Source organism: Somniosus microcephalus, chromosome 13, assembly GCF_052327205.1.
Source record: "Somniosus microcephalus isolate GS21.2 chromosome 13, FLI_Smic_1.0, whole genome shotgun sequence".
NCBI classification, from domain to species: Eukaryota; Metazoa; Chordata; class Chondrichthyes; order Squaliformes; family Somniosidae; genus Somniosus; species Somniosus microcephalus.
In genome coordinates, this window is record NC_140999.1 from 138,202,540 (window position 1) to 138,230,150 (window position 27,611).

The following is a 27,611-nucleotide window of genomic DNA, read 5'->3' on the forward strand; positions in this document are numbered from 1 at the left end:
TAAGTTAGATGGTCTTTTCAATAATTTGGCTTCAGGCCCACCCCTAAAAAGAGAATAAAAGTAACACTGAGTGCTTACGCACACAGACGGTGGAGGGAAGAGCCAAGCAGAAGTTAGGCTGGTCGAACGCTCTTTCGAGTGATCCCACTCTCACCATCAGAGGTTCTAGACGAGAAGAAAGGCCGCAAGCCAGAGAACTGTTCACGCACGCCAGCCATCTGTCCGATCGGGACCAGTACCAGCTGCTTGTCACAGTTGTATGTTTTTGCTGTATAACCAGCATGTTACATTCCATCTTAAACTCTGATTAAACACAATATACCCACCATATTGGTTTGCAGTCGATCCTGATTATTTGAAAGACTAGAGATAAGCTACTAATTGGCCTAATCGCCACACCATCTTCTGCCACTCTGAATAGCTACCTTTACCCTAACAAAAGAAATGCAAATTAAAGTGGCTGGTATGTAGCTGAAGCACTTAGTTTGCCAGAAGTCCATGTCATTGTGCGGTGTGTGCGTGGAGGGGTGGTGAGGGGGGGGGGGTATGGCTGAGGAAAAAGAAAGTAAGAATATCTAGTGATCAGGGTTAATGATAGTATTAAAATGAAAAATGAAATATAGTTACTGATCTGCTAGGCAGCATCTAAAGTAAAAATTACATTTTAAAATTGTGGTGCTGAGAGGGGCTTAAATTAATATCGGGATCCAGTAAAATATGGGCACTCATTTTAATCCCCCACTTTCCTTGAACCATTTCCCCCATAGATCACCATTTAAAAAATGTAAACACTAATGTAATAAAATCTTCATGAACGGATACGGATCAGACTGCAAAAAATGTTTACAATAAACTCAACAAACCACACCTACCTTCTTGTCCAATATTAGGATCTCTACTATTACTGGGTCCACAAGTACTATACAGTGAAGCAAGATCTTGCGGGTTGTAGGACTTCAAAATTTTCAATACATTCCAATGCGAGTCAACTCCATTTGAATCCAAGGCTGATTCTGGCTTAGATGATACCCCGGAGTTTCTTGACTGAACAGGGGACATCTCCTGAGATAATAATTTAACATTTCTTCCTTGGACACCCCTCCTTGTTCCAAATGTAAGCTGATCATTTCTTAAAGGACTGTTTACTTTCATTCTTTTAGCTGTAGGCTCATGCGAGTCCAAGCCTCCCTGATTCTCTGACACATTAGTAAGACACATTTTGCTAACATTTGGCGCCCAAAGACTATCATATCTAAACAAAGGTCCCCTAGGTCCATCAGATTCGTAGTCCAACTTAATGCCAGGCCTTTCCAACATATTTCTCTTACTATTACCAGCTTCTGAGGATTCACTTCTTTCCATTTTTTGCACCACATCTGGCATTTGCCTAAGTTCAGTATGTATGGATCCATAGTTTTCTAGATGTACATTAGGATTTTGGGTAGCCTTGAATGCTTTAAATTCGCCTGAAGATCTAGATCCTGCTGCAGAGGGAAGGAGATTATTGCACAGAGATTGGTGTGATGATGATGATGGTGATTTTGCCTTCCCAAGCAGCACGTTTGAAGCATCTGGTGAAGCTGCTGGTAGTGGTGACCTGGTCCGACGAGAAAACTTTCTGTTCATTTCTTTGGTGGCAAGCAAAGAAGAAACATCTTGACCTAATAGTGCAGGAGGGCATCCAGTGCGTCTGCTTTTAACTGACCCACCACGAACAGCACTTCGAATTCCATTTATTGGACTTGGGTCAGGATTATATTTGTGTACCAACCTTTGGTGCATCACTAAGACCTCTGGGTACAAAGTTCTGTAAGTACAAAATGGACACGTGTTGCTCAGTAAGGCACTCTTGGAAACTGAGGTAGATGCATTTCCCAGAGGACTACCACCACTACACAGGCTTTGCTGATATATTGTGGTGCAGAGATTCAAGGGCTTTTCCAATAAGCTGGATTCAAATCTATCACAGTCGTCCTCCATATTACCTCTAGCACTAATGTAGCATTGGTCATTTATTGAAGCAGATTCCAACTTTATGCTTCTAGCATTATTCTGTTGCACACCATCTTCTGACAGTTCTTCCATTAAACATTCCTCCAAAACCTTGGACTCGTCTAGGTCTATAACCGCCTTTGGATCAGAGTCACTCCTGTGGAACTCACTCACCACCTTTTCATCCTTTGATTTCTCACGATATGGCAGCACTGCATTACAGAAGATCCGGCGATTGTTATGAAAACTAGTATTCCTGTTCAAGTCTGGGAACGGTCTATTCATATTTGAAAACATAACATTTTGAAAAATCGGACGAGAAGAATGAGTAGGTTTGAGTTTCCTCCGAGGAAAGTCTGCATCTAAATCTTTGGCACTGCCCAAAGAATCTGTAATCAACTTCTTCGAGTCCACAGATTCCTGAACAGATTCATCACTTCCTTTTGGTACGACTTCCAATTTCGGAGATGCCATTGAACTCTTCAGAGGATCACTCTTTTCTTCAGCCTTTTTCTGCTCACCCTTGTGGTGTCGCTCCAAGTGATATTTAAGTGAGGTCTTTTGAGCTGCAGCATAGTCACAGAGAGGACATCTATGGGGTTTTTCACCTGAAGCAAAAACAAGAAAAAGGTTTTAAATATACTATATTTAGGGTCTACCAATCGTTACACTACAATTCACAATCACACCCAAAAATCACATTTTTGTCACGAGTCCTACCCTCTGTAATTGATTTTAATACCGTTTCAATCTTGCATATCCATGCTCTACCTGGAAGGGAGAAAAGAGTGCTTAAAACATCTAATGCATGATGAACCAGAGATAGACCTCTCCTAAAGAGAAAATAAAAATTTCACAACTCTGGTTTGTTTTGGTGGTTGGGAGGGAGTTGGGGGGGGGGGGAAAGAGAAAATGAAACTGCAAAGCTGGGGTTGGGTTAGTTTTTTTTTATATAAAAGTACAACTTAAGGCAACCAAGAATCATTAATGACTGCCATGGAGTTCTCCACAGGTCAGGCTTCAGCATACCCACCTGGCCATGAATACCAAGGAGATAGGGTCAGAATGTGGACATAGCTATCAAGGGGAGACGGTTAAAAAGTCTAATGTGGAGCAGTGAACGGTGCCGAGCACACAACAGTTTCGGACACCGGAGGTCCTCAGTGAGCCATGAAAATGCCAGAATCTTTAAAAGTCAATAGTGCTGCATTTCAAGTTACCCCATTGGGATGATGCAGAGAATAAGTGGGTTTATTAAACAATAAATTGGGTAAAATTATTACAGATGGTCAGGATATGCCAGATATTTTGAATGGATTTTTCACATCACAAAATGAGGACTGCAGGCTAACTATAGTAAATGGGATTAAGCCGTCCATAACACATAAAAGCTAGTAAAGATGGTGCTGAGCAAAAACTGGAAGGATGAGATGGCTACAAGGCTTCTAGGCCAGAAGGGATTAATTCCTTGAGGATTCTGGAATGTACAGTATGATGAAATTCATCATTTTTTTGCTGATAAAATATTGGAGTAGTGCCTAAAGACCGGAAGATAGAAAGTGTACGTTTGATATTTAAAAGAGTAGCAAGTGCGACAAATTTCAGGTCTGCCTTAAATATTCTATCAGCCACAGAAGTGTTGGTCACTCCTGAAAGTGGTCCATTATCCAGGGGTCTGGATATCCAGTTATACAATAGTGTAACCCAGGGCTATAACAATAGAGCCCCCTTTGTAATCTGAACTGGATAGGACGTCTTTCCACATCCCATCTTTCAGTGGGTGGACTGAAACACTTGTGATATGAGGCTACTGACCATAGAGCACATATACCAGAAACGCTGTTTACGGAGGTCACGTACCATCATCAAAGACCCTACCCACCCCAGCCACAGTCTGTTCGCCCTCCTGCCATCTGGGAGACACTACAGATGCATTTGCACCCGAACGACCAGATTTAGGAACAGCTTCTTTCCTAGGGCTGTCATCCTACTGAACTCCACAAATAAACTCTAAAGCCTGCACATCTGCCAATGCACTTTATTATGTTTATGTTAATGTATTACAAGCCAAATAAATGTTGAATGTTTAAATGTCTTAATCTAAATGTACACTCTCGGGAGCCGCAAACCTACATTTTGTTGTACTGCACTTGTGCACTAACAATGACAATAAAGTTGATACTGCCAGTGATTCTACCTCAACCAGTTTCAGGTCCCTCTGTCCACATTAATGGACTTACTTAAGTTTTCCTACTGCATCATCAGGTTCTGACCAGTTCCAGGCTTGAAATGGGCCAGCTTTCCTCGCTAGGCCATGCTGCCTTCTCCAATCTAACTGGCTGACTGACTTTACACTAGTCTCTTCCCTCCTTTTTTCTCGGTTCTTTCACAGAAAGCGGAAGGGCACGGTCTCCAACTCCTGCCTCATCCAGAGATGTGCCAGCAGGCCCGTCAACCAAACTGACTACCCCTTCCCCCCCCGCCCCCACCCCCCCAAAGAGTACATGATCAGCAGACACCTCATGAATAGAAATCAGTCCCACCATAATGTGTGAATATTAATTAGGCCACCCAAAAGCAGATAATGATTCTCTTAATATTGCCAGTCGTTGTGGTAGCCTCTATAATGCTTGGCTCATTAACACCTTAAACCCTCTTGGTCTCAGTGGCTGGTTAACACCTTAGTCTCAGTGGCTGGAGCCTGCGGCTTTTTAAACCTGTGGAAATTCAGCGTGTTTTAAAACATGCACTTAAAAATAAGCTTCCCAAATACTTGGTGGAAAAGAAAATTAAAAATCCCAAAAATGAGCAGCAGCAAGGCATTAAGCCACTAATTAAAGGCTAATTAGCCCAATACAAATTATTGGGGGGGGGAGAGAAGAGAACAAATTCCTGGAGGTAACTAATTTAGATAGGTAATTCTCCTTCCTTGCTCCATCAGTGGAGATGCCTTCAGCCACCTTTACTCATTAACTCTGCCAACTCCCTCACCATCTTCGAAAACTCATTACTCTTCTCATTCCCTTGTTTGTTGTCCACTTATTTACTTTCACCCTGTAAAATGCTTGGAGATGTCGCTTTGCACATAATGATCAATACAGAAATGAGTGTTGTGTGGCCAAGGATAATCCAGTAAATGCAATTTCCTTGGATTTTCGGAAGTAGTTCAACAAAAGATCCTCACGAGATGTTAACAGGCAAGATTAATGCTCATAGAAGGAAGTTATGAACCACCTTTATAAAACACTGGCTCGGCCTCAACTGAATTATTGTGTTCATTTCTGGGCACCGCACTTTAGGATAGAGGTGAAGGCCTTAGAGAGGGTGCAGAAAAGATTTACAAGAATGGTTCCAGGGATGAGGGACTTCAGTTACGTGGATAGACTGGAGAAGTTGGGGTTATTTTCCTTAGAGCAGAGAAGGCTGAGAGGAGATTTGATAGAAGTGTTCAAAATCATGAGGGTTCTAGACAGTAGATAGAAAGAAACTGTTCCCACTGGCGGAAGGGTCGAGAACCAGAGGACACAGATTTAAGGTGATTGGCAGAAGGACCAAGGCGACATGGGGAAAAACGATTTTATGCAGTGAGTGGGTATGATCTGGAATACACTGCCCGAAAGGCTGGTGGAAGCAGATTCAATCACAGCTCTCAAAAGAGGAATTGGATAAGTACCGGAAGGAAAAAAATTTGCAGGACTACCGGGAAAGGGCAGGGAGTGGAACTAGCTGAAATGCTCTTGGAGAGCCAGCACGGGCTCGACAGGCTGAATGGCCTCCTTCTATGCTGTAACTATTATATGATTCTACAAATAATCAACAAATTGCCTAGAAGGGTAAAGAATTGGCTTAACAAAGATAGACGAAAGATGGTAAATGGAAAATTCAGTGTCACGGGAAAAAATAGCCAGTGCTATTTTACAGGTAACTGTTCTGTGACCCCTACTGTTTGTGAACGATAAGGAAAAGGGAGTTTGTACTAACATATTAAATTGGCTAATGACACAAAGCTAAGTGGGCAAATAACAAGTAGAAAAGGGACTTCAAATGGAAAGGGAAAAAAAGTCGGGACGGGAGTATAACGGGTGGTCAATCTGCAACTGTCAAAAGTTAATGAGGCCTTGATTATTTTCAGAAAGATTTGTACCATTTAAGTAGATTGTCAGATAAGGCTGATGGATTTTAATGTGGATAATGGTACTGTACTGAATTATGGGAACAAGCAACAGTAAATGTGTTTAATATGCAAGAGTCCTATTTTGTCATTCTACTGGCAGAGGCTGAAAATTAGGATTGGAGAGTGATTGGAGAGTGATTGATAGATAATACACTGAAAGCATCTGGCCAGCAATAAGGCAAATTGGGTACTGGATGCATCTGGAGGGTCAAAATGAGTTGTACTGAAATTGTACAGGAGAATTATGGAGTATGGCATATAGCTTGGTTACTGCACCGGAAAAAGAATAAGGATTTATTGGAAAGGGCTCAGAAGTGTCCAGGATTATTTTAGGCCTTAGGAGTTGAAGTCAACAAGAAAGTCTAAAGCAACAAAAAAGCTTACTTTCAGTGAAATAAAGACATAAATGACTAAAATAATGAAAGCTGGAGATAAGGTTGAGATGTGCATAAAACTAGAGGACAGCAGTACAAAATTCACAGGCCTTGAGCAAATTTAGATATTAAATTACAAAGTTTTTACCCAATAGGAGAGCAGATGTTTGAAACAGACTTCGAGAAGATATGGGTCCATTGATATTTAAAAAAGGGAGATGGATCACTATCTATTGAGAAGATAGATTATGACATAATAACAGCACTGCCACTGGCAAGAAGTGAATGAAAAATCTGATTGGAACCGTAAAACAATCCAAATTAAGTTTGCTAATTAGACCCTTAGCAATTGCTCAGCATGGCAGTAAATACAATTCATGCATTCCATAGGTGAAGACATGATTGGCCAGCATTTTCCAAAACTCCCCTTTTATGCAGCAGTGGACATAGGGGGAATGAAGTAGGAAATGAGCAAGTAGTGGTCAGGGAGGAAAAACAGAGGGAGCAGCCCATGATAGAATGATAATGGACTCTGGATGGAGTAGACTTGATGACCCAAAGGCCGTTTTCCACTCCAGACTTTAATGTTCTTAAGCACTTTAGATATTCTTTGTAGATCCCAAGTTCCCAACCCATGTATGGTTCCAGCCTGGTTTTCATTTATAGCTTTGTAACAAACAGAGATACCTTTTATTCTATATCAAGTCAATAGCACCATTATTTGGCAGTGTTTAAGCCATTTACAAAATACAGGAAACTTTGTGCTATCCGGCACTGACGGGACCGAGCTGTTGCCGTTCCCTCAAAACTGCCGGACAAACCAGCGTTAATGTTGAAGCATACGGAGCTTTTTAGCTCCGTATCTGGCAACAAACACTGTTGCTTAGCAACAGCTTCTAAACAGTCGGCCGTACCTTGGAAGCGTCTGTCGCTTAGCAACAGCTTCAGAGAGACTTTGCGGAGCCTGACTGTTGTGTGTGTTTGGGGGGGGGGGGGGGGAAAAAAGAGGAGAAAGCCACGAGAAGGGAAAAAAACCTAACAAAACGGTTCCTGATTTTTGCCGGTGGCTCGAGCTTGCTGGACATTTAGCCTCCGGATAACACAAAGTTTCCTGTACTGAGGATTTCTGAAATATTTCAATGTCTTCTTACAAACAAATCAGACACACCTGTGTGTATCCTGAGATGAATATTGAGGTAATAGTTTGAGCGGAAAGACTTTCCACAGTAACTGCATTCACCAGATGAGCTAGTCTCTCTGCTTCTTCCTCGTTCTGAGCCATCCTCACTCCGATCTAGAGGGGAAAAAAAGCAGTTTTGACAAATTAGTATTTCCCCCACAAATCATTCCACATGAGAGCAATTTCCTTTCTGGCAATTTTATCCTAATCCAAGAGGATGAACCATTTACCAATTGTACATTAAATCTACAGCAAAAAGTGTGTATAATAAAAGTACTTCTAAATGACATTTTCAATTTAACAGGTGTGACTGCAAGAAAATTAGTTTTATTCTTAGAATAGCAGATGCACCTGGGTCCCAAAAAAAAACCGTGTAATGAGGCAAAAAGTTGCAAAGTTACAAAAACATACCTACCTCCGAGAACTCCCATCATAAAAGTATTAAACCAGTTGACTACTCAAGACCAGAATTAATTTTGTTACCTCCCGTCTCTCGCGCCCTCACCCCCAAAACAAAAAAGGGCAAATGTCATTATAGGTGGACATTAGAATGTTGATCTTCGAAATACAGCAGTGTCTCTGCAGAAGATACACTAGACATTGCTCAACCATAATCAATACTTGGATCACCAACTCTCACGCCTTCATCTATGCTGTCCAATTACAATTTGCCTGCCTATCACACCAATTACACACGCAACTTACTGACTGAGAAATATATTCACTGTGGTTCATAATTTGCATCGATTTAAATTGGCAAGTGAATCAAAATGAAAATCAAAAATCCAATTGGCTAATTAGATCCTTTGCAGCTGCTCAACATGGCAGCATGTTCAATTCATGCATTCTATGGGTGTGGGCATTATTGTCTTGAGCTTTCCAATGTTAGCAGCAAAGCTCCCCTTTTATGCTGCAGTCCAAGGGATACTGCTGATTTAAAGGGCTTCAATAAAACTACAGGAAAATGCAATGTGATGCAGCACTGAGCGCAACAGGGTGGTCCCAAGGTCCCCATCTGCTCTCAGGTGGATGTAAAAGATTCATGGCACTATTTTGAAGAGCAGGGGAGTTATCCCCAGTGTTCTGGCCAATATTTGTCCCTCAAATCAACAAAACAGATTATCTGGTCATTATCACATTGCTGTTTGTGGGAGCTTGCCACATTACAACAGTGACTACACATCAAAAGTACTTCATTGGCTGTAAAGCACTTTGGGATGTCCCGAGGTCGTGAAAGGCACTATATAAATACAAGTCTTTTCTTTTCTCCACACTGCCCGTCAACTTTTTCCATCAAATCCACATTCATAATGGCAACAGCATATGTAAACTTGTCACACTAGTTACAGCCTCCCCCAGTGGAGACAATACAGCACAACTGGCAAGAGGATGCAATTACAGCGAGAAGTTTATATAGCCAGTTGCTATTCTAATAAAGTGTAAACCTAGGAAGACATTTACCATTGTAAATTGCTGGGGTACAAGGCAGCCCACTGTCACCTTAAGGGCAACTAAGCGATGGGCAATAAATGCCAGCCTTGCCAGAGACATCCACATCCCAAAAAACCCCATTCATTTTGCTGCATCAACTTCCATGATGTAGCTGCAAACTGTGGCCACTAGATGGATCTGTGGACAATGGAGACATTTTCCCAACTCATCATCTGGTATATTAATCAGCTGATCCTGGGCAACACCACAGGCTATTTACTAGTGCTTTAAAATAAAAGCGTGATTACTCAATACCTTGAGCTTTCATAGAAACCATACCAAAGTGCATTTTGCCCATAAATTTAAACAAATGTTAAGCTTCAAAATGAACAAGAATATCCTGAAGCATTATCGGAGCTAAATGTCAACTACTGAAATTTTCTAGATACGAGAAAGGAGTAAAACAATAATGAAACATTGTTTAGAAACTAACATCTTGGACCCACTCCAAAATATTATATGCACACATTCTCTTCTCCCAACCTCTCCTTTTTTGGACCTACACTAGAGTTGAAATAATAGCTGTAATGATGTTTGCCATTAATGATAAACTAGGATATTTGTGATGAATGAGACAAGAGAAACTCATACATACATAGCCTAATTATAAACAGAAGATGGTTACAGGAAGTTAAAGGCAGAAATTCAGTATGATTCAGGGGCCATGAGAGAGAGATTGGGGGTTTGTTGACATTTGTAAACCAATGAGGATTAAGATTCACTACCACTTATTCTTTGTGCATACCTTAAAACTTAAATTTTAACCATGCAACAGGTCCTGATCACAGCAGGTCAAGCATAATGAGGATGACATGGGGTAGGAAGGACTATGGCATGGCCTGAATATGCAATACCAATGATCTGCAGTTTTCTCATTGTAATCAATACAATTCTTCCAATTTAGCATGTGCAGGATTGTGAAGTATTTAAGCGCCACAGTAGTACACAATCGTCTGTGATCAGTAGTCATAGCCAGACTTTTATTCAGTTGAAGGCCATATTATCAACATGAGTATTGCAATGTCACATGCATTTCTAGAGGTATGAGCAGTTTGATAAAAAATGGAAAGTGCTTTAACTGCAATAAAATGGCAAAGCACTAGATGGTGCAATCTTACTGCAATATCAATCTGACAATGAGTATGCATTTACAGATTAAAAAATGGGTATTATTCATATTGAAAGTTAGAAAGTATGAAAAGTATTTTAAGAAAAAGGGTCAATGATTGAAGGTTGTGGCACATCACTTAAAACTAAGCATTCATTTTATAATAGTACGATAGATGCAACTGAATCCTGAAAACGCATTAGATCAAATTGTTAAACAATGGTCTGCAAGTCACAGGGAACGTAACATTTGAAGTGGATTGTCTTTACAGGAACAAAGTATAAACATACACAATTTCCCCAATATATGCATTTAGCGGTTAAAATTTTAAATCTTTGTTCCAGGCAGCAGAGAGAAGAAAAAAAGTCACAGCATGGTTTACACTCTTTCACCTTCAGATCTTGCAACAATACCATTAAAAGGAGCATCACTAGCAGTAGCCAAAATAACCAGTAGAACTGCTTTCAACGTCAAGGCTCTGATGTAAACATTTTTGAGTAATGAGTTGGTCAGTTTTGTGGTCATTTGCAAGAAGGTTCAAGGCAGTTCCAGTCTCAAACTACAGATAGAAGTTAATTTCAATCCATTCACTGTACCACTAAAGTAATGTCAAACAAGACATTCCTGGCCTCTACATTTAACGTACAGCTAATTATCCAATCCATGGTCACAAAGAACAAGGGTATCCTTGTCCAGTTTTAAAGCAGTCGTATTATCATTCTGTCAGGCAGGCTATTTAAAAGAGGTGCGGCACATGGAGGTGATCACATTACATTCATTCGATACTGCCACATGACAGTAATTAGTTCCCAGTTTTAAAACTTCGGGAAAACAATTTTCACGTTAATCGCAGCAACTCATACAGTAGCCCTTCACCAAAATTACTCCCTCATTGGCAAGAGATGAAAAAAAAACACCTATAACTTTTTGCATGGTTCCCAGAATTAGTTATTCAATATTGTTTCTCCAGTACACACCGTATAGCAAACCTTTGGCATATATCAGAACACTTCTCTTTTTAAAAAAAAAAAAAAAAAAAAAAAATTCCTTTCTAAAAATTTGAAGAGATAACTGAACAAACTAAGCAATACATTACACCCATGTTGCATCTATGCCAAGGGGGGGGGGGGGGGGGATATTCCATTAAAATGTTGTACTGTAGACATGAACATCTCAATAAATAGCTTACTAGTCATGCATAGCCAATAAATAGTGATTATGTTTTGGGAATTTATTTACTCTTTTCCATTAGATACTGTTGGCTTGTGTTTTAGACTACATTCTAGGAGATCTTGCACCTGGTGGTGGGGCCTTTAAGCTGCTCGGATATCTAGGTAAATTTGTAGCATGCCCAGGCACAAAGAGAACCCCTTCCGTTTATTTCAGGTAGTGTTTTTATCTGTGCTTTTATATAATCCTCTTATTTCAAAGGCATCAGAATATTATACTAGACTTTTGACTTGAGTTTTAACAGCTATACAAATTTATTAAAAATAGCAAAAACAAGTTAGCAACAGTAATGCATTAAAAAAGTTGAGCTACCTCCTCGTGCAGTTAAATAAAGCTTGCAACTGCTGTGCGAAACAGTATTATGGAACAGTTCTTTTCCTTTCCTCATCACCTACGGAGTACTGGGAGCAGTTCTACAAAGGAGATATTGGCCTTGTGCAGCGTGGGTTTACCAGAAAGATAGCCGGACTTCAAAGGGTTAAGTTACGAGGAGAGATTACACAAATTAGCATTGTATTTCCTAGAATTTAGAAGGTAAAAGGGGTGATCTGATCGAAGTTTTCAAGATATTAAGGGGAACGGATAGGGTAGAGAAAAGCTATTTCCGCTGGTTGGGGCTGTTCGGACTTTGGGGGGGGGGGGGGGGCGGCAGTCTTAAAATTAGAGCCAGACCTTTCAGAAGTGAAATTAGGAAACACTTCTATACACAACAGGTGGTAGAAGTTTGGAACTCTCTTCCGCAAACAGCAAATGAGAGATCAATTGTTAATTTTAAATCTGAGATTGATAGATTTTTGTTAACCAAAAAGGTATTATGGGATATGGGCCAAAGGTGGGTATATGGAGTTAGGTCGCAGATCAGCCATGATCTAATTGAATGGCAAAACAGGCTTGAGGGGCTCAATGGCTGACTGCTGTTCCTATGTGGAAGCAATTTTTAACTGATTTAAGCAAGACAGCTTGATAAATACTTTTTTTTTTTTTTTAAAAGAAGTTACCAGGACCAAACATATTTAAAATAGTTTCAAATTCACATTTGATCAAAACCCACAAAATGTATTTGAATCGAATGGCTTGGACCCTTCCTCAGACATCAGGCAAAGGCAAACCAATTAAAACCTGTAATGGAATATGATTTCTAAGTGAAGTGTGTGTTAATCACTTATGAATATTAGCATAATGTTAGAAGCCAAGAACACAAAAGTGCTTAAAACAAAAAAAACATTGTGACACATTTAACAGTTTTAAGACAATATACTCCACTCCAGTTCCTGGTTTTTATTGCTATACATTTCAAATACATTGACATATAAGTAACCAAACAGGAGTCTAAGAATCTGAGATTTAATGAAACCTTTTAAATATTGTAGCCCAATATTCTCACTCCTTAAAAAAAATGTACGCTTCACATTTGTTTTAACCGCTACCCACTGTCCCTCAAGACATGAATTAATTGGAGAGAACCCAATTGCACATTTTAGCAAGAAACCACTTCTTTCTAGGTGTACACTTTCAAACCTTAAAAGACAATTTTTTTGGAAGGCTACTAAATTTGACAATAGATCACCAAAAATGTGGGCTCTTCTATCTTGAGATACTGTGGCAGAAGTTTGCACAGATTCTTATCCAAGAAGAAAGAATTTTCAAATTCAGAAAATTGAGTGTTGGCAAGAAATGTAAACGAGCATTAGACCCAAGCATCCCAATAGGTTTATAACCTTCCTACCTGATGAAAGTCCTTCTCCTAGTACTCCATCTTCTGAGCCCTCTTCAGAGCCCTCCTCAGGTTTGTCAGCTCCTGGGCTATGGTCTTCAATTGTTGTAACGGAGTCTATGGATTGAGTGCCAGCTTCACTGCCATCAACTGAATTTGGAGGATTCTCCACACTTTTCCTGCCTTTCCGGTGTACTCGGGAGTGGAGCACTAACTGATGGTAGGTTCTAAAAATCTTACCACACATTGCGCAGTTGGTCGGTTTAAGTTTATTCTGGGTCAATTTCGAGTCAATGTCCACATCTCCCATTGGAGGCAGTCCATTCTGGCCTAGACTGCTGTTTTTGATTTTAGACTTTTCTAGGTTCTCCAAGGTAGGACCATGATTGCCTTTCTCCATGGTCCAATGCTCACTGGAATCCTCTTTGTCGGAAGGTTCCTCTTCATTCTCAGAGTTTGCCATTTGCCCTGGATCTTTCACATTCTCTCGGCCAACTGCCACTTTTCCCTTAGTAGCCAGCTGCCAAGCTTGGTACGTATTGAAAGGATCAAGTTCAGATATCCATTTTCCCAGCTTCACAGGCTTGTTACAATTGTGTGACAAAAGGGGATTTAAATTCAGCATCTGCAGGAATGCTTCCTGCGATATCGCAACTTCCTGATTTAAGGAGTAATCGTCCAGTCTATCATCATCGGTGAGATCTTTGTTGTGAACTTTACTATGTTCTTTCAAGCTGTCTTTATTAGGGAAAAGAAATCCACAAACCATGCACATTTTGTAAGGAGAGGCAACGTTTCCTGAAATTGGTTCTTGCATAGCAACATTATTGATAGTTGCAGGACCTTCTGAATCCTGCTGTGATTTGCCCCTAGCTTTACTCGAATGCGTTCGCATATGGTTTTTTAGAAACCAAGGCTCCTTAAAACGTCGGCCACATACATTACAACCATAGGTAAATGAATCCTTGTGTTTCCTCATGTGTGTTTCCAGACTCAAAGCACTCTCGCAGGACAGTCCACAAACTTTACAGCTGAGCTCACCATCTTTGTTTTCATCATTTGCCTCTTGTTCTGGAGAACTTGCTGTAATATGCACCTCTTCGATAGGACTCAACCCTTCCTCCACCTGGAGGACTGCGGGCTCACATAGCGTAGGCCTGTGCTGAATCACTACATGGTGACGGAGTTCTTCCGAGTGTTGAAAGCCTTTATTACAAAACATACAAGGCAGAGGTGGACATTCTTCAGCTTGAACTGCAACATTTCCTTCCAAACCGTCAAAAGACAAAGCAACACCATTTATTGGCTGATCAGTCTCAATCATGTCAGCATCATTAGGCCTGATGCTATTAGACAAAGTATTTGGGCTAGCAAAGCTTGTAGGTGACAGATTGGCCTTATTTCTTCCAGTTTTTCTTCCTTGTTGCAAATGGTCTAGTTTGTGCTTTCGAAGATGAATTTTCAAATTTGATTTCTGGGACGTTCTATGGTCACAAAAGGGACACTTAAATGGCTTTTCATTTGTATGCATGTGCATGTGCTGTGCTAAAAGGCTACTGAAAGGAAAGCACTGGTCACAAATTGAACAATGATGTTCAATAGAATTTTTTGCATCAGAAAAATCACCAAGTGTTAAGTTCACATTTTCTTCGACATCCACAGATGTTTTCATTATGGAGCTCTCCGTAGATTTCATCACAAATTCATGAGTAGGCTGGTCAGTAAACCAAGGCATAAGCTCTTCTTCAGATGTTCTTTCCTGGTCGTCTTGATATTGTATTCTCATCACATTATTTTGAGACAATACAAAGCTTTGGAGTTTCAATTTCAATCCCAAAAGCTTGCTTTTCTTGTGTCCTTGTACTTACAGATGCAGGGGTTTCAATTGCTGAAAGCAGAATACAGAGCATTCAAAATAAGATTAAAACTATCATTTAAACCGTTAATATATTGTGCAACAAAAGAACTGATTGTTTAAACAATATGCTTCAGTGCCAAAAATAACTATGGATGGTAAAAAAAGTTCCAATTCAAAACAAGATACTTTGCACAAATTTGTATAACTACTTTCCACTGCAATGTAAACGTCAGGGACATAAAGAATAATAAGATTAGAAAATCCAAACCAAGTTACTCTTTGGCAGGCCTTATCAAAGGCAGCCCCAGCTCGAAACCTAGTAAACATTCACTTCTATGCAGTTGTTTCTGCTAAACTGGAGACCTGGAAGTCGGACTCCATTTTTCCTTTGGACTTATCGGCCTGGATTTTGTGGCAGAAATAATGGTGAGGCTATCAGCTCACCATCATTAAAGTGTAAACCGTACAGCACAACAGCATGCGGAAGTCAGGAAGTTGTTGTCAGAGTTGCCCTGCTCCTCCAGGAGCTTCACTATACCAATATCTCAAGAGACTCTGTTCAAAACCCATGGAATGCGTGAAGCTGCTGTACCTACATGATAAATACCCACTAAACTCGAGAAAAAATGAGGGCTCGTCTATTCTAGTGCAAGTAATCTTTTAAAAATGCTGTGATAAGTCTTCATTACTTCCAAACAACCTCGCTGGCACTGAAAATTAACTTTTACATGTATGGAGGCTCAATCCTTCAGCTTTTAAAAATTGTTTTGTATTTTATCTTTCTTTTAATCCCATCTTTCTTCCCCTTTTCACTTTCTGTATATGAGTTGGCATTGAATTAAATATACTTAAACTTACACTTCCTGGTTCAGACTCTGCACTGCTCATTAACAATGCTTCAATCTGATTGGTCCAGGAGAAGGAGATACAGTTGCCTGTCCTGTTCACACAAGTCCTAGATCCCCTGTGGAGGCCGCTGTGCCAAAACGGCTTTCTAATTACAGCAAGTTCCAGAGAGAAAGTCCATAGAAAGTTTGCTGCAAGTATAATGAATGGCTGGCGCAGTTTGTTCACCGCTGACTGCAAAATCCAGCCAATGTTTCACTGCAGACTAAAAGACAGACTCATTTCCCAGTCTGGCAACTGGCATACAGCATCTTCTGGGCATGTTTGTCCCAATGTCATTAGTCAAATCGGAGAGGCGAAAATACTTACTGAAATTTCTTAAAATGGGAGTGTCCTCTACTCAGATTTCTGGATTCTCCAGTTTTGCCTTTGAAGCCAACTGTAAACATTAGAAGTTCTACTTCTAACAAAAGATATAGATTTACTGGAGGTTGCGGAGCTGTGGCCAGATTACCAACAACTGACAATCTGGGGAAATATACAATTTCCAGTTTCTCTATAGCAATATTCAAGAACTCAGTAAAATATTTTGAAATAGCTTGATAAAGATTAAGGTTAGTAGTCAGTCCACAGGTTTCATTACCAATGCAATCAATTTATATGTGGAAAAAAGTTATATACACAACTTGAGAAAATCTACCAAACTTTTCTGACCGATAACCACAACTGCCCTTAATTGGCTGGACCACCCTAAAATAAATAAATACTGCTTCGCCCTCTGCAACTAAATCTTATTAATTCCAGAAGGCAAAGGAAATCACTATACTCCTCTTCACCTCCCGAGCTCCCTCCCCACCCCCGCCCGGGTCCTGCCATCAGCATAGAAGACACCAGTTCTGAGGAACTATGTCTGCATTCACAAAATTAAGGCTATGCACTCAACTCCTCCTTCAGGCCCCCCAGTCTCCTGGACCATTCCCAGCTCTAACTTCAATACTATACCGCCACCCACCATTACTCATCTTTGCCAATGAGGCCTATCTCATGTTTCCCTGATTCTACTCCCCCACCAAAGACACTCATAACAAAAAGGTCTTGAAATCAAATTGTTAACTTCCATAGTTAAAAGACCCCACCTCAGGGAGGTTGTTTCCAACAAGACCAGAAAATAAAACAATGCCCAGCTAGCTGCAGTTTCCAAAATGTTGCCACTTGGTGGCACTGTAACAAAATTCAACAAGTTCATGATTTTGGGTTTTACTGGTTCAGTGTTCACCAGCCCTCACCGACAATCTCCGCTCCCAACCCGACAATTTTTCTAGTTTTAGTATAAATGGGCATTTTCTCAGTCTTTTTAAATTAAAAAAAATACGCCATCAGTCAACAGCAAAAAGAGACACAAAAAAAGTGACTGGGGTCATTGTAAATATCCTGCGAGCAATGAATGTGTATGCATTCGGTACGGAAAACAGAAGTGGAGCAATGTGCACATACGAGGTATAGAAATATAAATTTATTTATTTATTTATTTTTTAAAGATGTAACTATTCAAGATTGTGTTTGGTAGAGTTTTATTGCTTAAAAATCCAAAAATGACAATTATTTTTTGTTGAAAACAAATCTATTCATAGGAAGGCAAGAAAGAGTATTTCAGCATCAGCCTGTATGTAGTGTTGGGCACTACAACAGTCCAAGAGTGTTCTTGATTCTCATCATATTCTTTTTAGTGATAAGACTGAAACAAGGCCATCTCCAACCACTTCCTTGTACAACTCACCACTTATATCCACCCCAGGAAAAAAAATTCCCATGCAACTTACAACAGCACTTTCAAGCTGACAACTGCCACGCCTTTGGCCCTCCATTTGCCACAATACCTCTGCAGCTGTTGATTTGCTCAACTACTCCCTGTCCCCCCCCTCTTTGATGCCCTTACCCCGAGCAAAACTTTAATCTCCCATCCTGGTCGTTCTTCATAGTATACCTCCCCCCCACCCCCAAAACCGTCACTCAAGTCTAAGGGATGCAGACTTCTGTATTTAGCGGACAACTGGTTTAGTTTGCTCTGGTCCGGCTCTACTTGACATGCGTTTCCTGCCAAAAATCACACACAGCTGTAGGAGCCTGCTGGAGAGCAAGGATAACCACCTGACTTCTTTTCTCCAACTATCAATCGTCTCATGATCCCTCTGCCAAGCCATTCCACTCACCTCCAACAAGAGTTTGTGGATTTCTGTCACTAAGGATACCTGCAGGCCATTGGTTCCCTGCAGATCCCATATGCAACTGCTTGAATGTAAAAAGCACCGTACGTCATTCAGCCTGTGTTGATCAGGAACTTTGTAGCCTGACCATTATTACTGTAAGTTATTAAAGAAGGACGTGCTTCTTCTGCTGATCTAAACTGAAAATGGGGTTAAAAGGAAAAAGGGGGGAAAAAGTGAAAGTTTTTAAAAAAAAAGTAAATATGAAACTCAAAACATTTACAAATAGTGGTTTTCAAATTTATGTATGGGAGATTGCCTGCAAATATGGAGACATTCCGGAGATCCCTGTCCTCCAAGAGAAGGGCAGCTACCCAAAAGGAAACAAACAGTGTTAATATTGCTGAAACCATTTTTGAATAACATTTTCAAATTACCAGTCTAAATGTTGAGTTTCATCATTTACTTCCTTTTTAAAAAAACTCAAGTTTTTCCAGGTTTAGCCCCATTGTCACTTTACATTAGCAGACAAAAATACTAGTACAGCAAATAAAAGAAATATACAGAAACTCAAACGAGTCCCTAATTTGAAACTCCATGGTCAAGAGTTTTTCTCCTCTAAGAAACTTCATTCGGGCAAATAATCCACAAAAAATAAGTTACACTACTATCCACATGTACACTTATACTTTAAAATAAGAAAGTGATCTGCTAATTTAGAGCACAGTGGCATTTCTGATCTCTGCTGCCTGAATAGTGGAGAAAACAATCTTCAGAAAAAGAAAAAGGCTTGCATTTATATAGCATCTTTCACAACCACCAGTCCCAAAGTGCTTTACAGCCAATGAGGTACTTTCTGAAGTGTAGTCACTGTTGTAATGTGGGAAACGCAGCAACCAATTTTCACACAGCAAGCTCCCAAACAGCAATGTGATAACCAGATAATCTGTTTTTTTAGATGTTGATTGAGGGATAAACATTGACCAACACGCCGGGGATAACTCCCCTGCTCTTCTTCGAAATAGTGCCATAGGCTCTTTTACGTCCACTTGAGATGGAGCCTCGGTTTAACATCTCATCCGAAAGACAGCACCTCCGACAGTGCAGCAGTACTACATTGGGTTTTTGTGCTCAAGTCTGTGGAGTGGGACTTGAACCTTCTGACTCTTGAGGCAAGGGTGCTACCAACCGAACCACAGCCGACACAGGCCCGAAGAATCTCAGCTGGAGGTATTTTCTGTGCTGCAAACTGAAGATTGGAGTATTACACATACAGTGCTACAGGCCTCTGGTGGAAAATCTTGAAGCAAGGCAAACACATTCATTTTAAATCAGAGTACTACATGTGGAAATAGAGAGAGAGAGAGAGAGAGAGAGAGAGAGAGAGACTGCAGTCGTATTTCTTTAATCACACATCATAGATTAATTTGTGCTGGTACTGTTGGAACCTAATGCACACAAAGTGCTTTGTGCAACAGGTGGTATTTGTGGTTGTGCCAAGTTTACCACACAGCCCATTATTATTTTGTTGCAACATACTGGTGCTAAAAGTTTCAAAATAAGCCACTGTTCTTTCTGTAGAATTGTATATTTTGTATCTGGCAAAACACATCCACCCACTTCCATCAGAATACTAAATAAGTTCTGCTGGCTGTACATTAAGCAGTCCTACTGTACAATATTATTCCACATCACTGCTAATCCAGAAATGAGCAAGCTTTTCCAAAGCCTGGAAAAAACATTACTGTAAAGAGAGAAATGTGTGGTCTTTAGAAATATTCCCCCTTTCCAAAAAAAAGCCAGAATACTAGCATCACATCAGCGAAGGACTTGAACCCACTTCCAATGTTTGATTGAAATTGCAGTTGGTTCTATTCTGTCCATCTGTATAAACATTTGTATTTTGGTGCGGCATTCATGTAAATTGGCAACTACACTAAAATCAGAAGCATCCGTGCACTTTCCTTTTAGTAGCCTTGCAGTGACAGTTTGAGTTTCAATACAATGCTCTAAAAGCCATGGTTAGCTGCAACATTTGGGCTTGTGAAGTTGATGCATCAGTATTACCTACATTATCAGCAATGTTAGTACCTCACAATGGATGCATTGGCCTCCTCAAAAGTTTTAAACACGTAACTTAAAACGCAATTTAAAACACAAATTAAACATGCATCATGACAGACACGCATGCAGTTTTGATGCTCGAAGAGAACGGTATAATCTGACCAGCACAAGTTGAGGCAACAAGACCATCAACATTAGGAGCTTGGCAATTGCTGCGTTCACACTAAGTGGAGATCAGGATCACCAATTCCCCCAAGTGGGAGACTCGCATCGCTGGGAACAACCCCCAAGTAAACTTACAAAATCCATTAAGTCAGGTCACTGGGAAGACCTGGTAAATGAGTTTTCCTATAGCAAAATACTGCAGATGTTGGAAATCCGAAATAACAGAAAATGCTTTGCAGCCTTCCGGACTCAATATCGAGTTCAACAATTTCAGATCATAACCTCGGCCCCTATTAATTTTTTACCTGTAATTTTTCCACTCCTTTCCGACCCCCCCCCCCCCCCAACTCTCTCCTTTTGTTTCACTCTCCCACCTGGCAGCTATCTCTTGCCCTGCCAGTACACTTCACACCTAATCTCAACCTATTACCATCTCGTCTGGCTTCGAACACCTTTTATTGTCTCTTCTACTTCTTTTGTCCGATCGCAGCCCTACCTTCGATCTATTTTCTTTTCAGTTTTGACTGACCTGCTGAGTTTTTCCAGCATTTTCTGTTGTTATTTTTAATGAGTTTTCCTGCCAGCTAGGATTTACAAATCTGGCAAACTTATGCTGGAGATGCCACTGGCTGTGAAAAGTCCACATGTCGAGGACCAAATGGTGTTGGTACAACCTCCAGAGTCAATTTAAAAGCAGCTGAAGAACCAACTTGAAGTGCTAATTGCCATGGCTGGCCAAGCAGAGTTCAGTTTTGTTTAAGAATTTTCAAATCAGTAACCTAGCTCTTTCCAGCAGTGGATCAGATTTAATCTGTATTTTTCTAAAATCTAAAATGAACAAAAAAAAACTAAAATAAAAAATCTCCACATGCCATACTGTCAAGTGGAAAATCTACACAAAGTATTGCTTGCTTAAAACCTCCAGTACAAACAGTAATGAGAACAAAACAAGCTTTAACATTACTTTTACACATTTATACAGTTAGAGGAAGTAGCATTGACCACACTTCCTGTAACAATCCCTCTCATAAGAGAATCAATGTGCACAGTGATTATGGATGGGAAGTACTGCATTGTATTAACTGCTGCTATATCACTTAACAAATATAAATGCATACTCACTACTCCGGCTTACACTATAAAATTGGTACAATAAGTAGCCAGTTTGAACAAATCTCTGCCTCTTGTGCAGTATTGTCCAATACATTAGCCACATGTGGCTAATTGGGAATCCAGATGTGGCCAATTGCATTTTTGATTAATAGAAAAAGAGACACCCTTGTTGGTCATGTGATTTCATGCCAGAATTCCAAACCTTGGTGAAAGAGAAAGACTGCAAAGTTTCACGCTGAATGGTGGTAGAAGTTTAAGTAATAATACGTGGTGTACATTTACTTGCATTTTCTACTAGAATTAGCGCATGTGGCTAAACAGTGTAACTAACCCTAACTACACCGGTGACTAGTTAGCGATTTCTATTAGACAACACTGTTATAGTATACAGAATTAAATGCATGCCACACTTAAGCAAACTTATTTCCTCATTTCTGTTATATGCAGAGCTCTCCAGTCAGACAAATGCTACAACAGACACATTGCTGAGTTCAGGTGTTTGAAAGAAAAAATCATAGCAAATGCAATAAACCACACACTGAACACCCATATAGTGTTAATATTCCATGCTAAAATTGTGCAAGAGCATGCACGAGAATGTCAAATACTGGGGATGGGGGAGGAGATTACACCAACACCCACAAACCTCCATTTTCAAATGTTTTATAAAGTTAAATCCAGATTTAAAATAATTCAATGGATTAAAACTAAAGTTAAAACCAGGAAAAAAAAAATTAAAAATGTTAAACTAGCAAGAATACACCAGTCTGGTGCTGGTTACAAATGGTTTTTATTTTAATTAACTTTTTCTACTTTTTTGGGAGTTATACACAACTAGCGAGACTAATGATTTAGATAGAAAAATCAAAAACTACAGGCCACACTCGAACCAGATGCTATCTCCACATGCAACTGAAAGATGTAAAAGAAAGCAAATAACTCGACACTCAAAATGACAAGATTCCAGGGAATTGCATGGCTCGGCAAGTGGAGACCGTCAAAACTCAAGTTAATCATTAAAAACGGAAAACTTCGGGATACTCGGTCACCATTACACATCCTCACATGACAGTGACTGAACTGTATAGTAATTACACCAACATGCTTTGGTTTAATTAGCACGTGGTATACAATAATTATTTAACTGCAGTGGAAAAATGCCAGCATATAGAACGAAACAGCTTTGCCAGTGACCCTTATTACATGAGCAACTATCAAATACAATTCTAACTGTAAAGGATGTTAAAACAAGATCTGCAAAAGAGAAATCCATTTTCAATTATAGTTTACAATTTAGTACTGGCTAGACAGACAATCTAAATGAAGTGCTAACTGTCTTATCTAATGCAGTCAGTTTAAACAGAATCCCATAATTGAGGAGATTAACATTCTAGTAACTGGGAACATTAGCATGAGATGCAACAATGGTAAAACTAGTTAAACTGTCAATAGAAAAAAATTGCAAATGTGAAGGGCTCAAAATAAATATTCTGAATGGTCTAAAACACAAATCCTTGCCAGTATGGCAGTGGGAGGCTCAACAATTAAACTCAATTTCAGTTCCACTTCACATCATGACAAAACTGAGCTAAAGTAGCATATTGAGCTCAAGGCATAAAGGTGCACTTTTTCACTATTTTTGTCTGCCATGTTCAGCTCTCTCCCTCTCATATGAAGATCAAACTTGGAATTTTGTTCCTCTTTCCACTGCAGCACAATTCAGCATCTATTTATAATGTTCAGCAATCTGGCTGCAGTTGAGGTAATTTACAGTAACTTATGGGGAATGTGTTTCCCAACAGACTGGGTTGGACTTTTTGGTCCAAATTTACTGCTCTCAAGTCTATGCAAAACAGAACGAGATTCAAATTCTTCCCCCCACTCCCTTCATTAAAGAGACTGATTTTTACTCCTATTCAAAAAAAAAAGGTTTAATTAATGGAAGTCTGTTTGCATATCTTTTGAGAAGTTATTTTCCCAAAAATTAGCTTTGAATCCAATTTTCTTCCTCCATTTCTGTCTGGAGCACAATTTCATGGGCCTTTACAGTACCTCGGCCCAAATAGCCATTGTTCATGTATTAACCTCCATGGCACAGCAAGCTTCACAGCGAAACAGGATCCTGTCCTCATCCAACATGCATGCACAGTCACATCAGGGGTCGCCAGATAGTGAGAACCATGGACAAATTTCCCCTCCCTAGCACGGGGTGCCGAGATTAGTCCCTACTGATGAAGGCCGAGTTAGCTGGAACACGTGCAGATGAAACCTGGTACTTTCCTGCACTGTATGCTCAGCTAGTAGCTGAATAAACTCACTAAGCCAAGTATGTTGAACAGACAGTGACTTAATTACTGGCAAATTTATAACATGTATGCGGTTTTATTCAATTTGTTCCACGCTGAGCCTCCGACATCAGGCAATTTGCAAACTAAGTTTTGTAAATGCATTGGAAGTGAAAAACTGAATGAATAGTACTAGAAACAAAATCTAAATCACTTACTACACTAACCCAATGCCATCCATTAGTATTGTGCATCTCTCTGCACAGTTTTCTAGTTTAGCTTTTAATTTAATGTAGCTTCCGATTTAAACAGAGGCTTACATTCCTGCTGTAAATTTATTTCCTCCTTGGTTTTGGGGCTCAATTCAACTACAAAAAAATCTTCCCCCATCATGTTACTTCACATCATCTCAGAAAAGTGTATTTTTATTCCAATCTATAGACACTATGGTCAAAAGATTTAATAAAAGCTCCAAAAAAATCTTATGCAGTACGCTGAATTAATACTTTTGTTTACAAGTGTAGTAGAGAAATGCCATTGATACTGTAACAAAATACTAGTGGGCAGCCAGACAGCATTTTTAGCAGGTCGTCAGCCTCTACAGTTCGTTTCCCAGGATATGGCTTGTGCATTGTGGCATTCATTAGAGTCCATTCTCTGATTCATCACGAGTATAGAAACAGCAAGAAGAAAACAGCTGCATGGAAGGGTGGCTGCTGGAAATGCAGAATTATTGTACACACACACACACACGGGAGAAGAACTGTGGGCTGAAAGTGAATTATGAATCCAACTTTTTTTTTATATATCTAACTACAGCAACATGCATATGTAGAAGCAGCACTCCAAATACAGGTTTGCAAAAGACAATTCCTAAATAAGAAATACAAGAAATCTGGTAGCATCAGCAACTGGAGTTAAATAAAAAGTTAACTAGAAATGTGGATTTGAACTTTATACATGCTCCCCAAGGCGCAATGGGGTTCATTGATGCAGCCTGTGAAAACAAAGGTTTGAACACCCAAAGAAAATCCAATTTAGACATTCATTACTCACAAAATAGATACTTGTCAACTTGCCTAGCACTAGAGCCGCCTCAGATTAATGAGTGATTTGCAATGCTATGGTCAAGCATTGGTACGAAAATCCATTAATATAGTTTAAAATTGTATTCAAAAATGTTTGAAGTAAGTTTTGTTTTAAAACCAAAGCTAAAATTAATCAGACAAGAATGATATTGGATAAGAGTATAATGCAAACTTCCATGCTTTATAAACTCAGGTTATATTACCAATTTAAGAAAGAACGGTCAACATAAATCAGTTTGAAAGATTGTACAGGTTCTCTCAGTATGGTTAGAAACCCATGGTTTGTGCCACCAGCTTCCAACAGAACAAATGGAATTATTACTACTTCTACCAAAGTGATATTATTGGCACTCCCTCAAGTGGTAGAGTGCAAGAATTGCAGTAATAAAATTCTAAAATATTCTATTGGTATGGTCTTCACACCGATTTTGAACAAGTTGCTGACATCGTACAATGCACAAGGTACTCAATTCTACACCAATTCAGCAATCAATGGCCCATGGCAGGCAGACCATAAAAATCCCTATTGGCGATATTAGCAACCATTTGCACGGAATAGCCACTCTGCCAACAGCAGCAAAGTGGCTTCCTCTGCAACGATTATTCTAAGTTACAAGTTGATGGCACATGCGGAAGAGGGATGGAGAGAGAGAGAGAGAGAGAGAGAGAGGAAAAAACAAAAAAAAAAACCACCTTGCATTGCAAATACATCCCTCGAGGGTACCCTTTATTTCAAGTGAGCATCCCACTATAATGTGAAAGTATGGAGGAGAAACAGCCATTTTATACTGCGACAGTACAAGGCACTGGTACAAAGTGTTTATTTTTACTCTAATGGTTCTTGTGCATTTCTTTCATTGCAAGACAAGTATCTTTTTACTCAGTATCCTTGCATTACAAGAAGTGCACTTTCCCTAAAATTTCACAAAAATAATTGTTTAAAAAATCTTGAATTGCACCTTTGATTAGCAAGCTGAATTGCTGTAGCGTTTACTTTGTTTAATTAAATTTATAAAAAAAATACCAATGTACAATCTAACGTGGCAGCTGAGTATCTAGCAATTTGATGTTTCAAAATGTAGCCTAATGACCCTTAATTAAACTAGTTGTTTAAAAGGTACACAAACACTATAAAACAGGCCAGGAAGTTTACACCAAGGTTGCTACCAGCTGTACGACACTGGTAGACCAGAGACCAATGAAATTAGTGGGCAAATACAAAAATCAGCTTTTCATATTTACAACACAACTAGTGACTGGCAGTGTAGAGGCTTAGAAATTTTAAAAGGCCATTACCAGTACAGTTTAAATGGCCATTTCCTTAAATGGAAACAGCCCCAGTTTAAAGTTGTACTCTAGAATTGAACATCTACAGTTCATTCAAAACCATTTGGCTTGCATTATAAGTGAACATTACCTAGTGGAGTAATGTATGACTCTCTCTTCCGTGAATATACAGATTTGCATTTAAAAAGACCAGAATGGAATTTGAATGAAGGGTTGTGGTGAGGTTGGAGGTGGTGGATAGGATTTAAAAACTTGCATGTAAATTGTTTGAACTATCACATCATCTCATTTTCTCAGTAAGATACTAAAATTAAAATAAACTCTCAGCAAAGGTGGTGTATAAAGCAAATTGAAATTTTGAAATTTGAAAAGAAAATCAAATTCAAGGAAAGTTGCATCAACACAGCAGCCAACTGTTCCGAATTAAGACCATAGCTTGGCAGAATGACTCGAAAAGTAGAAATGATTTTATTTGCATATCATTCCCATTGTAAAGTACAAATTCATTTCACTGTTTATCTCTGCGTCACTTCCCCTCCCATGGATTTTAAAACCTCAAGATGTTTAACATTTGGCAAGTGCGTTATACCAATGAGCTGTACCACATAGAAACAGGATATGTTCTCAGAAACGTCTTTATTTCAGCTAACCCATGTAGGGACTCCCATCAAATTGCCCAGGTGATCTAGTGAATTATTTTTCTTTTTCATACAGATAGTGTTCAGAAATGAAAGGTTATGAACAAAAAGCAAAATACTGCAGCTGCTGGAAATCAAAGAAAACCCAAAATACTAGAACAGAGGTCAGGCAGTATCTGTGGAGAGAACAGACAAATTAACATTTCTGGTGTGGAACTTTCAACAGAACTGAAGGGTCCGTCCGCACATGAAATGTTAACTTGCCCATTTTCTCCATGGATTTTACCTGACCTGCTGAGTGCTTCCAGCATTTTCTGAATTTCTTCACGAAAGGTTGATCCTATTTTTGTTCTGCAATAGGAATATATCTGCAAATGTGTTTACCACAAAGTATCACTATAATGAACAGAGACATTTTACAAGTGCCATCAGATAAAATATCTATTACCTAAATACCTTGGTTAGTTGCATATGATAATCAAATGCTTTCTTGTATTACACAGAGCATTAGCCATTGGGCTGAGTGCGTACATCATGCAAACAAAGGATAAACTGCAGGATACTGGCATACACAGCAAGTAGAAACAACTGACAAACACAGACAACAAAGTTTCTAGAGTTTTTGAACATTAGGTCCACAAGAGAGAGTGTTGAACTAGACCTATGCAGTGGTCCTGGGTGACTGACAGCTGAAGTGAACAAATAAAATAAAAAGGGGTGTCACATCATACGGTCTTGCTTACAATGCTTGCACATTATACACATTAGTCGCAGACCAGAGTTTTCAGATGGAGGGTAAT

The 27,611-nt window shown here is 39.5% G+C and overlaps 1 protein-coding gene across 2 annotated transcripts in view; it reads right to left on the reverse strand.

The window, feature by feature from the left end:
- Nucleotides 1-27,611, reverse strand: part of znf217 (zinc finger protein 217) — a 68,614-nt gene that overhangs the window by 15,565 nt on the left and 25,438 nt on the right. For both annotated transcript variants that reach the window (XM_086005291.1, XM_086005292.1), the window contains exons 3-5: nucleotides 13,276-15,151; nucleotides 7,709-7,834; nucleotides 873-2,600 (exon numbers count right to left, since the gene is read on the reverse strand). In XM_086005291.1, the coding sequence (XP_085861417.1) occupies nucleotides 873-2,600; nucleotides 7,709-7,834; nucleotides 13,276-15,049 (3,628 nt within the window). In that variant the 5' untranslated portion in view covers nucleotides 15,050-15,151. The remainder of the gene's footprint in view (nucleotides 1-872; nucleotides 2,601-7,708; nucleotides 7,835-13,275; nucleotides 15,152-27,611) is intronic.